The 14,941-nt window shown below is 41.8% G+C and overlaps 1 protein-coding gene across 3 annotated transcripts in view; it reads right to left on the bottom strand.

Moving 5' to 3' along the window:
- Positions 1–10,403, bottom strand: part of rem2 (RAS (RAD and GEM)-like GTP binding 2) — a 39,694-nt gene extending 29,291 nt beyond the window's left edge. Inside the window, exons 1-3 of one of the 3 annotated variants that reach the window (XM_005740238.1) lie at positions 9,770–10,403; positions 6,703–7,034; positions 4,069–4,142 (exon numbers count right to left, since the gene is read on the bottom strand). In XM_005740238.1, coding sequence (XP_005740295.1) covers positions 4,069–4,142; positions 6,703–7,033 — 405 coding nt within the window. In that variant the 5' untranslated portion in view covers position 7,034; positions 9,770–10,403. Of the gene's footprint in view, positions 1–4,068; positions 4,143–6,702; positions 7,040–7,152; positions 7,218–9,769 lie in introns of those variants that run through there. The other 2 variants (XM_005740236.2, XM_005740237.1) reach the window with 2 other exon arrangements.
- Between the last annotated feature and the right edge of the window lie 4,538 nt (positions 10,404–14,941).

Below are 14,941 nucleotides of genomic sequence, written 5' to 3'. Positions count from 1 at the left end.
GTGTGTGACGTCATCCCCGAACTGCTGCTTTGTGAGCGCTTGTTCTGCACTCAAGGACAGGACTGACAGCGCGCAGCAACGCGCCTAATGATGTTCAAACGATCCCAAAGCGCAAGTGCATCTTTTCAGACGAACTGCAAAAGAAATTTCCCTCGTACTGACCATAGCTGGACTGGCCATCGGGCATACCGGGCATTTGCCTGGTGGGCCGATGGAGATTTTTCGTTTTTACAGCCGATGGTTTTGTTGTTGTTGTTTTGTAACGGTATAAACAATCAAAGGTGGTGGATTGGCCAGATGCTGGCCGGTGTGTAAAAATAACTCAGTTATTGGTGGTGTCTATGGCAGAGCTTCCACAGAGGCTAGCAGGTGGATGAGGGAAAGGGGAGGCAGGAGGAGGAGAGACCCGAGGTGGCCGCCGGTCCGAGTGTCAGGTGAACTGAACTTCAGGTGAAGTTATGACCTGCAGTCTATCTGGGTCAGATATAAACCAAGTTTAGGTGTAGTTTATTTTCATTGTGCTAACTTTTTACAGTCAGTTACAATAACGCATACTGCGTACTAGCTAGCATGATGGAGTTTCTATACAGGTGGGCGGGTGCTATGATGTTACTGATAGTGATATGATATCGGTTTGGATATGTGGTGAGAGGGAAACATGAAGATGAAACCAGGAAATGTCCTTACTGAATCATCAGAGCTAAACAGGTGATGGAGAAACAGGGTTACCTTTAAGGTGGCATATATGAGTTGAAGGGAAGTTATGAACTGTTTCTGAGAGACAAATAACACCAGGATCCTTTTCTATGTAGCTGACAGCTGGTAACTGTGCAGGGGCGGGTCTAGCAAAGTTTTGCCAGGGGGCCAGGTTGGGCATTAACAGGGAAAAGGGGGCACAAAGAAATACCTTTCTTTCTTATTCTCATTTAAAATGTCTCAATTTAAAAAAAAATAATTATCTGAATCTTACAACCAAAGTTTTTTTGGCTTTATGGTTTTTCCTATAATACCTGGTGGGCCGGTCTCCAGTCAAAATACCCTGGTCAATTTTTTGTCCCAGTCCAGCCCTCATACTGGTAATTTTTTTTTATGCAGATTAAGCATTATTTCTGTACCATTATTTAATTCCAGAGGTTTTTAAGTTATTTTTTTGCACTTGTTGACTTGTAAAAGCCTATATGACATATTTTTTTCACAATTAATTAACCGCACAGAGAAGGCATCGTTTAAATATGTTAAATATGTTTCTTTAAGCAAGTTCTTCATGATTTAGCTAAGTGTCCTCTTTTTTTGGAAATCAAAATGTGGTCACCCTACATTAGCTACCATGCTAGATAGCTACTGATGTCAAATTATGCTGGTGTTTACTAGGTACAGTGACTAGAAACAACAAACAGGCTAATGGATAGCTGAAGCAGCTAGCAGAGTTAGCAGCAGGGTTAGCGGAGCGCTAATGCTAAACAACATGCTTTTTGTTGATGTCGTGTTCATCTACTTGTGACCAACAGTATAAATCTTATATACAGTAAATCAATTTCTCTAGTTGACATTGATCTCTTAAATATAGTACACAAAACTGTGACTTCAACCTTTATTTTTGTTTACACACTTATCTGCACAAGATGAGTATCCCACCGGAGACTAAAACAAACAGAACTGCTTAGGTATAATAGCTTATATGGATTTGGGCAAGAAATGGGGAACCGTAAATAGTGCAGAATGACTCTCTTAAGACTAAACAACAGCAAAACAGGAAAGGGAAAAATGTCCAGGGAGTTGCTTCTCTGGACAGAATTCAACACTGAAGTCTGTCTCTGCTCCAAGAATTGGCTGGTTGAACTGTGTTTTTCTTCCTTCCTAATTGAGATAAGAAATGTGGTCAAGCAGCTATTATCTTCTTCCAAATTGCATCCTGACTTGCTTTAACATAATAAACGATCCTACCCTTAGGTGCAGCAGCAAATTCTCCTCACTCCATGCTGATAAACACGCATACTGTGCATCATTGCCCTACATTCTTCCAGGCCTGAGGCTGCACGTTTTGGTTGCTTACAATAAATATAAAGATTTTAAGCTATCAAATAACAATGGAAACTTCTAGAAACAACAAACGGACTCACTTAGGGAAAAGGTGCCCACTTGGTCTTTGACACAGAGACCCTACTGGCTGTTTAAAGCTTAAATCAATGACCAATCTCAGGCTTAGAGTGGAGGACAACATAGGCTGGCTAGGTCAACGCCAAGTGTGCCAGTGTTTCTATTTCTGGCACATCGTGACTTATTTAAACCATCCTATCCCTATAACGTCATCAACACTCACAACGTCCCAGTGTCTGGCCAAGCAGACTCTCAGCCTTCTGTGGCTGTGTTTGCTGGTGTTGTTTTACACATTTGACCAGGCCGATGCAGAGTGTGCATTCACGCACGCGGGTACAGTCTGTACATATTTACAGGTTCTTTTGCCCTTACGGTGCGCTCTACCTGTGATTTGTTGTGCAACGCTCCCTGCAGTTCGGGGAAAATTGTAGCTCCGACTTGACGTCCATGTACCAATCAGTTGTGAGTCAAACCGAGAAGTACTTGAAGGAGCAATCTATGGGTGTAAATGCCACCTTTTCACATTTTTTTGGCAGTTTGCATTGCTGGGAAAGGAAGAGGATGGGGCCAGGCCAGAGAACGGATGAAGCCCCAAAGCCAGCAGGGTTGGATGCTGACTATTCCAGCATCATTTCATGCGTGAGCGAGTGAGTGATTAATTCAGCCACATTTGAGTGCGTATGTGTGTGTGTGTCTGTGCATGTTGCTATGGTAACTTGGGTATAGGATGGGTTGCCCCATGGAGAACACTTGCGGCTCACTACAAGACCAGAAGCCTGGCCTCTTGGGATGGAGAGTGCCCGGCGGTTAATGTTGTGCTAGTTCAATGCCCGGCCACGCGTTAGACATCTGGATGACATCTGTTTCTGCACCTGATTGTTTGTATGTGGGACACTCTGCCTTTAGACACTATGTGCATATATATTGTATCTAGTGGCATTACTGCAAAACAAAACAAAACAAAACACTAGCATAAACGCGATGCTGAACAGGGTTGCTGCCCCTCGCCCCACCAAGTGCAGACGGCCCTGGAGTCTTTCCAAGCTCCCCGCTGTACTGCTTCTGTTGCTTCAGCCTTAATGCCCTGCCTTGTATAAACACGCACATAATAACAAATATAATTAACTCTCAGCAAGATTTAACCAGCAGAATGAGGCGAGCAAGCACGAAAAAAAGCCACCGAAAGAACAGATGAGGGTATTCAAACACAACGACTGCAAGGCAACAACACTGGAGGTGAGAAAGGGGGACCAGGAAAAGTGAAGAAGTGAGCACCCCTGCTGTGGATGCTCCTGAGTTAAATGTGACTAATTCAACCTTAAGAAAAGAGAAAGCCCAGTGGACATCTGGAATAGGATGATCTACCCTACATACTAATTAGAGGGCTCTACTGTTCCATCACATTATTAACAGCCATTAATAACTGCACGCCTTTTGGTTTTGCATAATACGCTCTGTGTCAAAAGGATCTTTTTTTTTGACAAGCTGGCTGCTGGTGCTCAAGTTTCTCCTGCTATGACAATCACCACCACCAGGTCACATTAACTTGCGCGCACTGTTCAACTGTAAAGACCGATGATGCATAGCAGGAGCAATTTTAGCCTGCGAAGAAGTCGTCTTTTTTCAGCAGATTTGAATCGAAACATATGTTGTTAACTACTGAGTGATTCCCACTTTTGAGAGAGAGAACTTCAAAGAGATCAAGTACAGCGAACGCTTCTCCAGGATTCCCTCTACAGTGGAGGACACACACGCAAACGCACAAGTAGGTGTAAAAGCAAAAGTAGGAATGCACTCTCTTTACACCTCTTTACACGTGAAATCAGACAAATGGCTTTCCCTGTTCTTCAGTACAGGCAAAGATTATAAAGAGTGGGAAGAGAAAGAGGGCATTGAGTGAGAAGGGACACAGAACTGGTTTAAATGTGTAAAAAAGAAGACGGAGAGAGGACGAAGCTATCAGTCACTCACCTGTTTCCAGTTGTCAAAAATGATGACTTTGCTGTCCTCGTCGTCCACTGTCACCGTATACTCGTAGCCCTCACCTGCAAACAAAACGCCCTCGTCACACATAAGAAAGGACAATGCAGCTCATGTTAAGAATAAATAGGGGGATCTGACAGGTTGTAAAAGAAAATCATAACAGGAATTGTGGCGATAAAAAGAATGAATCACAATATTCACCACTTAAGTAGATTGTCTGCATATTCTGCCTCAAGACACTGATGAACCAGTTTAAGTCTTAAAAACTGTCCTTGACCTACTCGAGAGTTCTTACATCATTATCTGTGAAGATTACAGCAAAGCATTTAAAGACCGGGCTTTGGAGCTAAATGATGTGTTTATGAAGGCGGTATAATGCAGATGTTTTAATGCTATTTTGCTCCAGTTTAAATGATGATGGTGATATTCCGCATTTTCTTAACTGTCAAGGAATCCCATGAAACAAATGTTTTAAGCCTATATGTTAAAGCCCAGTCTAACTGCTCTGCCTTATCGGCGACTCTCGGTCCAAGCCTCTTTACTCTTACCGAAGAAGGAAATCTTTTCAAACAGCTCGTCAAAAAGGTAGATTTTCCCCATTTCCTATAAGTCAAGGTCAATTTTTACCAAATGCTACTTGAAACGAGATTTATTATTTTGGGAATGAAATGTTTTCAGTTGCAGATTAATAGACATCTTTGAATATTCACAGCAGCAGCGTATATGAGACAGTGAAGATTGAGTCCATATAGAGCACAAGTGTCGAACTCCAGGCCTTGAGGGCCGGTGTCCTGCAGGTTTTAGATGTGTCCTTGATCCAAAACAGCTGATTTAAAGGCTAAATTACCTCCTCAACATGTCTTGAAGTTCTCCAGATGCCTGGTAATGAACTAATCATTTGATTCAGGTGTGTTGACCCAGGGTGATATCTAAAACTAGCAGGACACCGGCCCTTGAGGCCTGGAGTTCGACACCCCTGATATAGAGAAATAACACATCATGTGTCACTATTTTGAATCGCATGCTTAATTTTCCATCATCTGATCTCAAAAGGCAATTTTTTTGAGTAATGGACATTGAATCTTATGATACATTTAAAATACAGGCACGTCTGGAATCACTGCGGCGGCTGCCGTTGGTACGCTACCTTCCAGCAACCACATGAAACTCACGGATCCCCTCTTTCTAATTGTACGTGTTTTAATTGTTACCGGCAACAGCTGCAAAATCAAAGCACTTTGAAAATCCAATGATTCTTTTTGATACACAAAAGCAGCCAGATGGAGCTACTGTACGTGCCCATTAAATATCGTAAATTCAAACTGAAGCTTCCTATCATTACACCATTAGCACAAACACTTCTTCTTTAAAATACACAATAACTGTGGAAAACTCACCGGGATCAATGAGATTTCTGCTCTTAGGGACAACAAATCTCCCAGTGTAAATCAATGCTGTCTTTGGAAAGTAATTACTTTGCGTATTGGCTGGTAAGGTGTTACTCCACTCACAGATGCTATGGTTCTGAGCATCTGTTCAAAACTACTAAAAAAGTGCTAATTAAATAGGTGTTGTGTCTTTTTTTTTTCTTTCCACACTTTGCAATTTTAATGTGTGAATAATTGAACGGTTTAGTGCACCACTTAAATTCCCCAGCATGATAAGAGTGGCATTGGGGAAACATGTAAAGGCTCCTTGTCTGAGAGGGGTTTTTGTTTCTCTCCCTGTATGATGCATAAATCCAAATGTACAATGTTGGCAGCAATGAATACCACATGATGATGTCAAGGATACGTCAGCTTTATGCATGATGGAGAGCGTTCGTCTCTTAATGACAGTGACTTATCGATTGGCCGAGACAAGAGCTGATTATCCCGGTGTTAAACTGATCTTTGCCACAGATAGACCTGCTGACTGATAGAGGGGGAAAGAGGGTCGGGACAGTTTTAATGAGCTTTAATGGTAGACGTGTATACCTTAAGTAGAAATATACCCAATGACACGAAGACCAATAAACCAGAATATCCCATTTGCCTGGCTGAGGTCACTGAGACCTTTTACATGTCTCTTTATTATATTTAAAGCTACAGCTAGTAGCTGGTTATCCTAGCTTAGACTGAAAAACAAAATAGGTGGAAACAGCTGGTACGGATTAGTGCAGAATCCCTTGGTCCCACCTACCAATCTGCACAATGTCTGCATGCTAAATATAAAAGCATTTGCTGAGCTGAGCAAAAAGAACAGGAAAAAAGGGAAACCTGTAAACCTCTCTTGGAGGTGAGAAATTCAGGATCAGAATTGTAAACCTAAACATAGTTTTACTCTTTGGTTTTATACTTAATGTAAACTAAAAAGGTATAGCCTTCATGCATAAGCGCTACTGATGTACACCAGTCTTTTTTAGACATTTGGACACTACATGATTTAGGTAGTCATGATATGGCAAAACAAAAGTGCTCAAAGAGTGGTTGGGTGAATTTTGTGGTTGGATGAGCGTGCTTTACTGTTTTCTAAAGTTAAACCTTGGTTAAACCTAGTTAAAAACTAAGTGGAAACAAACTATGAATATAGGTGAACATGCATGTATGAAGACATTCCATCAATCTCTGTCCAGGTCATTACCACATGCTTGTGTCTCAGAGTCTATAGAGAGGGATCTGTCTGACTGCCCGGCCAGAGATAAGGCCAGCGACGACTTGCCCACGCCATTCTGTCCCAATAGCACTATCCTCAGTGCCCCGCCATGGCTGTGGTAAGATGACTGGGCAGCAGCCGATTGGCTGAAGGACTCATCCCGAGGCACCGCTGTGTCACTGATAGGCAACGTGGTAGGCTCCTCCAAGCCCGGGATCCAATCACAGTCCTCGGATACGGCCTCTTCCCTTCGCAGCTGGTGCTTGACAGGCAGGGGTGTGCTCCCTCGTCGAAGCGGGGGTGCCGTCGTTAGAAACATACTGTACTAGAGTGAAATAGAGACAAAATAAGAAAGACTGTCACTGGGCATTGCGGGAGGTGTTGCTGGCACGAGTGCATTCCCAGATTTTTAAAGTTCAAAGCAGACAGCTGATCTACCTGTAACGCTGCCTATTCTTGTCCATGTTATCGCAGGAGAATGTGGGAGGGGGAGGGTACTTCCACTGTGTGCGTATGTGTGTAAAAAATAAAAGGAGAAGGAGGTGATAACAGCAGAGGTGAGACAGATGAATGGCAGTGTGAGAGAAAGATGCTGATGAAGACACAGAGCATGTCAAAGGGAAAATTAAGAGAGGAGGAGGGTGATGTTGAGGTGGGGAGTGGTGATATGAGGGCAGTAAGAGCTGCTGACAGAAAAGTGACAGCAGGTTGATAAGGATGCAGAGAATGAGGTGGAGACCAGAGAACAACAAGAAGCGTGCATGTAACACGGAAACATTTGGCAAGGATAGACAAAAAGAGACTGCAGCTGTGCGTAATAAGTGCACTCAGGTGGCTATATGCTGCACGGTGAGTGTGTGCACAGCGGGAATTCACATGCAAACAGGTCAAAAACATATAGTCTGCATCTTTATTCTTAGTCTTTTAAAAATGGAAATCTATAATTGGAGGCTTCCAGTGGTTTTGTATAGAACAATGGCTTTGCTGAGAAAGCTGTGAGTGTTTCTGCACGAGCACAATAGTGCATGTGTGTGTGTGGGAGTGTGTGTTTTGCAGCCACAGCAGGTCAACCACAGAAGACCTGCATTAATATTAATACAGCAATTAATCTAGCTCCACAGCAGCACCTAGCATTGGTGGCTCTGTGTCTGTCTGTGGCACAGCCAAGTACAGTACTGGCACTTAATTAAAGGGGACTGACACAATAATAGGAGCACACTCGAATACATTACAATGCAGTTTACAGCTACTGTTGTGTTACTGAGCTGAGCACGTCACAGGACACGAGCTACAAGTCATAAACTTGCGTGTTGAATTAGATTTGGGTAGGTTGCTATAATGTAGCAAACTAAAAAGGTATAGCAGAAAGGTTAGGTATATTGTAACATATAGTATAGAATAGTATAGTAATTATACTATAGTTTATTTTAATATAGTATAGTATAATGTAGCACATAGTATAGCATAGAATACTATAGTAAGAGAAGTAATAGTAATACTCTATACTGTAGTGTAGTTTAGTATACAATAGTACACTATAGCATACAGCACACACACCAAACTTAATATTTAATGGTTTTTTAAATGAATAATGAAAGTTAATGGAAGAAACCCAGTTTCTATTTGGTTCCACAGATATCACGATGTATCAGAGAACTGTTGTCCTGTGAATGTGATACCATCACTATTGTGACATTCACAGGACTATTGTGACAGTACTGCATTGTTAGTTACTCTGTACATACCATTTGTAGTGTTTTTGTATAGTGTTGCATGGAGATGTCTTTTTTTAAGAAGTCCACCTACTACTGATGAAACTGAGATATTTTAAGAAAGAAAGTGTAATTTCAAAAATGTGTATTCAGTCTGTCTGCTGTTGTCACAAAGCAATGCTGACAAGAAAATGAAAGAAAGCTGTTGCACAGCTCGTTGACTTAATTAACCACTGTGTGGTATGACTGGTATAATGTAAAATTATGTTTTTGCTAGTAAGGAGGCTGTAGACCTGACACTGATTCAGACCTCTGTCTTGGATGAAATGTAACAGTTTGGACAGCAAGCCTCAAGATAGGATCCTCTGACTGCTAACATGACGCTTTTCCTGGTGTAAAATAGAGCACAGAGTGTAACAGTGCAGTCCTTTGAAGTGCACTATAGGGTAATTGCAGCGTTGTTAATATTGTATAGTGTTTTTACAACAAAATGCAGTCAAGGTGTGGCTGATTGTGACACTTGAGTATGTAGCTCTCTCATGCACACGCAGACACATCACTCAGAGCCTGTCGCTCAGGTAGCAGCCAAAGGATCTAATCAATTAATTAAGCACGCCTTTATTGTCTGCAACGCTCAGAGGAGCTTTCCTACGCAGAGACCGTGACCACGGATCGCGCCAGCGTGTCAGGGGTTAATCTCTCTCTCGCCAGGCTGTCTAGAAACTGGGGCAAACAGCAGTGCATAATACAAAATTAATACTACAGGCTATGTTTTTATTCTCTCTTCCTCGCAGCCCAATCACACAGACACTGCTGTTTCTTTCCAGCCCAGTTAGTCTTTTTTACTTTCGAGTCTTACGAGCCGTGTTTACTGTACAGCTGATCCATAATTGTGCTCAGCATCTATGGAGTAACCTGTGGGATTAAGTGCTCCACTATATGAACGGATCGAAGGCGTTTAAGAAGTGTAACACTTGCCGACGGTTTACAGAACACACAGATATCCTGTCACAGCAAACGCCGAAACGCCTAACAGCAAGTGGGGTTTAGACCGGGTGAGAAAATCTGGTTCATTAATATTCAGTCTTTAAGTCACCAATGAGCAGTCAAAGTTCGCGTGATAGTGAAAGAAATTAAGAGCCTAAATAATAATAATAATAAAACAAGTATCTAATAAAAGTGAAAAAAAAAAGGATTCCTGCACATAGAAAGTGTAGCTGTGAGAAACCAAAGTGTGCTGCAGAAAAAAAACGTAGGCGGTGTTGTAGCAGCGTACCTGGAGTGTGTGGCTGGCTATTGTGCAGAGCGCACGAGGCTGTAGTGGAACATCTGCGTCCCCTTACCTGGTCAGCCATGGTTATCGGTGAGTCTTCTCTTTGCAGAACGAGGCTCAAGTCATCTGTGCTGCTTGCAGACCCGGCATCACATTAACCACGGCTTTAACGCACGGCACCCAAAAGGCACGCGCGACTCATTTAACGTGATGTTATTTTCCCCTTCTCCGCCGAGTAAAACCTCCCCCCTCCCCCTCCACCTCCTCCCTGCCTTCCTCCTTCCGCTCGCTAGAAATGAGAGGTGCGGCGCGTGGAGCGCCGGGATGGGAAGAAGCAGGCTGCCAGGTGGAAGAAGACTCTATACCTGCGTCTCCGCTCGGCATAGGAGGCGACTTTCTATGTGAAGGAGATGAGGATGGACAGCCACCGGCACCGAAACGCATCCCCGCATGTCCTCTGAGAAGAGTTCCAGCGGACAGCAGTTTGTACGCTCCTCTCTCCACCTCCAGTTAATACCTGCATGTATCTCTCTCTCTCTCAGTCTGTGTGTGTGTGGGAGTGGGAGTGCGCCCTTGAGTGACTGCAGAGTGATCTTGGGTTGGAGGTGAAGGGAGTGATGAGTACGGGGTGGTGTGCCCCTCTAATGCTTTCAAAAAGCTTGTTAAGTTCTTTTCAATAACTGTGTGTGTGTCAGACACCAGGGTTTGAGCTGCTCCCGTAGAAAAAATATCATTCAGTTTTGACAACTGTTAGCAGTTTCTGTGTCTGTGAGGCGGAGCGGCCGCCAGGGGGAGGCAGAGAGACATCTCGTGGATGGGGAAAAAAAGGCGCTGCCGCTGAACGCTTGTACAGAGAAATGAGGGTGTTGCCAAAAAGTGATTTCCGGTGTTTCAATTTTTTTTAATGTATAATATTTTTGCTATATTTTTGCCAATATTGATAAATAGTCTGGGATCATCGAGATTTAAGGAGGAGTTATAAAAGGATATATAAAACAAGCAAATGACCTGTTTTGCAAGTATCTTTACGTACCTGCTGCTACATTATAATCAATCCAGCTCTTTTTGACCACTTAAAATATCTTTATGTAACTATTATGTTATATTTGTTGCAATTTTACTGCTGGCCCCACCTCTCTTGAAAAAAACATTTTTAATCAATCAGAGTTTTGTGTTCATAAATAATGGGTATATAAAAGTCGCTTTGCTCTCTCTTTGGCCTAAAACGGCTTGATATCATTCACGGGAGATATGTTTGATGTGTGTTTCACAGATTATAGGTCAACACGTAATTTAAAACCGTTTAAATACAGACAATCTTTTTTCTTTTCTTTTTCTTTTTCACACAACAAGTGCCAAAAAATGATTTCCAGTATTTGCCGAAAACTAGTTGTGGTAATTAAGCTGTATAAATGACTTGTTGGCCTATGATCTGGCAAAAATATTCCAAACATATCTCTCATTAATGATATCAAGTAATTTTATACCCAAAGGAATATTATCACAAGGTAGAAATTCCAATCAGCTTTAAAAAAAAGTAATTTTCAAGCGAAACCTGGGCATGAAAAGTTATAACAAATATAACATAAGATTAAAAAATATTTTAAGGAACTACAATGAGTATAATGTGGTTACAATAATGTAAGGTCACAAAGAGACTTCTAAAACAGGTCATTTCTTTGCTTATATATAAGCTCTTTGTAAATCCTGTTCACTGCAATCTATTTGAAAATACAAGTGAAGATACTAGACATTAAAAACACATAGGAACTTCTGAAATCACTTTTTTGGAACAACACCGGCAGCATCACAGAGAAATAAATAGCAGTAGATGGTCTTCATACATAAAAAAAACAGAGCTCATTTCAGGAGGGGATTTCAATTCCAGCACAAGCAGAGTGTAACAAGCCCAATTCCACAAAAGCTGGGCTGCTGTCTGCTTTGAGGTCTGTTTTGATTTTATGGAGCTACTTGAGGTGAAAAACATGAACACTACTTTTGCATTACCTAGCAACACTTTTGCATCCTTCGACAATATGTTTTATAAACCAGTTCCTTCGGAACAGATGGTGTGCGAGGCCATTCCAGTTGTGGTGCCACTTAAGGAAAAGACTGTGGATATGGAAAGGAGAAATGGCACATTTAGTGCTCATAACTCACTTTAAATGGCTGATGTCTGACAGTATCTAACTGGTTGCTGTGACGACAGCTGTAGCTGCTCTTCCCACTTTTACTGGTGAAACACTGACTGGATGTATGAACATTGTTTGTCTTTTACTGGCTGCTGTGACCGATCTATAGTGCTGTGGCTATATATGTCCAGTTGTATTAAGCTTAAAATTTTAGCCTTGGGTGTGTCTACTACAAAGTACCTTCAATACAAGCTCAACCAGTTCACTGGTCACAGACACACACGCACACACACATATGCACTAGCGGTTCATGTCCATTGGGTTACACTCAAAAACAAACACACGTCGGCCATAATCGTAGCCAAGAGTCTGCAGTCAAGGTCTCAGAGACAGCAGCGATCGGTGAGAGATCTCCCTACATTCTTAATACAGCAGTACAGACTTTTGTGGTCAGCCATGCAGCTTTGGTTGCATTGATTCACACTGCAAACAAGACCAGTAGAAGACTAATTCAATACATGATGTTTCTGTTACACAACTCAGTCCTCTCCCATGCCAGGTGAAGACATTATTGTGAGGTAAAACAACCATTTTTGAGACGTATGGCAAACTTATGAAAGATGACAGAAAAGCAGCCCTTAAAACTATTTCCTGTCACATTATTCTGTTGCTGAAATAAACAATAAAATGAAGGTTTCTGGGAAAACTTCACCTGCTTCCAAGGCACACGGATAAGCACAAGGGTCTAAAGAGGTCGCATTTCCTGCAACACTTTTAGCAGAAAGAACAGATATTGTCACTTGACCAACGGGCTTTGGCATGAGGCCTTCATTAACAAGAATTATATCACGGACAGCACTTTAAAGAACTTACTTGTTTGAGTAGAGAGAGAAATAAATCCCAATTGGAAAATGTTTAAATGTGTAGAGTGTACCTATCCACCAATTCAGTTAATAAATATTAAGCCAGCCCTGAAATTGAGGTAGTCTGGATGAAAACATACAGTCTCAGTCTCATGATCACAGGTGTCTAAAATCACACACTTTATAAACATTTGTGAAGGAATGAGTTGCTTTAAAGAGCTCACTGAGTTTGAGTGTGGTACTGTAACAGGATGTCTTCATTGCAAAGTTCTTCCCTCTTACATAAAGTGGAAATGTTTAGGAAGCGCAGTGACTCAGCAAAGATGTTGCAGACCACATTAAGATACACAGCAGGGTCTCCGTAAGTCTGTAACTTTTTAATACACTACGTGCTGAGGCATAAAGTGCATAAAACCAAATGCTCGGCTGCTGCTCTAAACCTCCTCTGCCTTTAACATCAGCACAAAAGCGATGTGCCAGCAGCTTCACAGCATGGGTTCCCACGGCTGAGCAGCTCCTGTGGGTGTAATGTGTAGGTGGCACAGTACTTTTGTCCATATAGTGCATATGATTCTAAAAACTACATACATAAGTCAGCATTATTGATTCTTAAAGATGTGAATATTATCCATTCCACGTGAGCCCCACACTATCATGAATGCTGTATTTACACTACACCTTGATTTAAAAGAAAAAAGCAGATGGTCGCGGTCTTCCTGTGTTCTTTACCCACAGGATGTAGTGTGAATGATTTCGCCTCAGTCCATCTTAAATGCGTTTGGGCTCTGAGTGAATTGCAGGCATGCGATTTTTTTCTTTCCATGGTAGAGTTTTGAACTGTGTGTGTGTGAATGCAGCAATGAAGTGTGTTTCAGATTGTGCTTTTCAGAAGAAGCCAGAGTCAAAGAAACCATGTCCACTACTGAGGTGTGTCCGTTTTCAATGTGCCCAAAGGCCCTAATAATATGACCACAGCTCCTGCAGGTGTAATGTGTAGATTGCCCAGTACTGTTGTCCCTATAATGTGCATGCTTCTTAGCTCTGTCCCTTGCATACAGAAATATTATTTATCATAGATGATGAAATTACTAAATTCTTTGCAGTTTTTTTATTAGAAAAATAACACATATCTGAGATTGTTGAACAAATGTACACTCATAATGTTGCAAACCCCTGTCTTACTGAATGATTCTCTTGGATGGTCTTTTTTTATTCCCAGTTATGTTACTGATTAATATAAACAGTTAGCTGAATACATAAATAGTAAAATAGTTGTGATATATTACACCAAGTTTTTATTTTTTTCTTCTTTTTTAGAGTAAGTTTTGTGGTCATTAAATTCAAAATCAAAGTGTATTTTTTAAAGTGTATTAAAATTCTCAGTTTCAACATTTCCTATGTTGTCTGAAGGTCTCTGTTCAATGCTTGGAGTGCTCTTTTGATTTCTGGTATAATTTCACATAAGCTGTAGGTTTGAGTGTTTGTAGAAGTACTCACAGCCAGAGGTAGAAGCATCCACAAAAATCAGTTATCGTCTACAATTTTAGACAATTATTTAAGCTATGGTGCTTTTATGTTGTAAAAGCGAAGCTTTCAATTTACCGGTTGATCTACGCCCCTACCCTCACCTATGGTCAAGAGCTGTGGGTAGTGACCGAAAGAACAAGATCGCGGATACAAGTGGCGGAAATGGGCTTCCTCCGAAGGGTGGCTGGCCTCTCTCTTAGAGATAGGGTGAGAAGTTCAACCATTCGGGAGGGGCTCAGAATAGAGCCGCTGCTCCTCCACATTGAAAGGAACCAGTTGAGGTGGTTCGGGCATCTGACAAGGATGCCCCCTGGGTGCCTCCTGGGTGAGGTTTTCCGGGCATGTCCCACCGGGGCAGAACCAGGACACGCTGGAGAGATTATATCTCTCAGCTGGCCTGGGAATGCCTTGGTGTTCCCCCGGATAAGCTGGAGGAGGTGGCTGGGGAGAGGGAGGTCTGGGCTTCTCTGCTTGGGCTGCTGCCCCCGCGACCCGGCAGAAGAAAAGGCATGGATGGATGCTGATACATGAATTATTATTTTTATTTTTGTTAGCTGAAATCCTGTAATTGCTTAAATATTTGGGAATATTTGTTAAATACTTGTTAAATTTAACTGCAATACACTGAATCATTCACCTGTAAGCTGAAAGTGCAGAACTGTTGAAAGCTGAAGTTCACACGAAAGTAGTTAAATATCTTTATAATGTACATTAGAAAAA

This window comes from Pundamilia nyererei, unplaced genomic scaffold (assembly GCF_000239375.1).
Source record: "Pundamilia nyererei isolate P.nyererei 1_Seehausen unplaced genomic scaffold, PunNye1.0 scaffold00098, whole genome shotgun sequence".
In the NCBI taxonomy this organism is placed as follows: Eukaryota; Metazoa; Chordata; class Actinopteri; order Cichliformes; family Cichlidae; genus Pundamilia; species Pundamilia nyererei.
The sequence above is the reverse complement of the archived record's forward strand: the minus strand, read 5'-3'. Positions and strand labels throughout refer to the sequence as shown.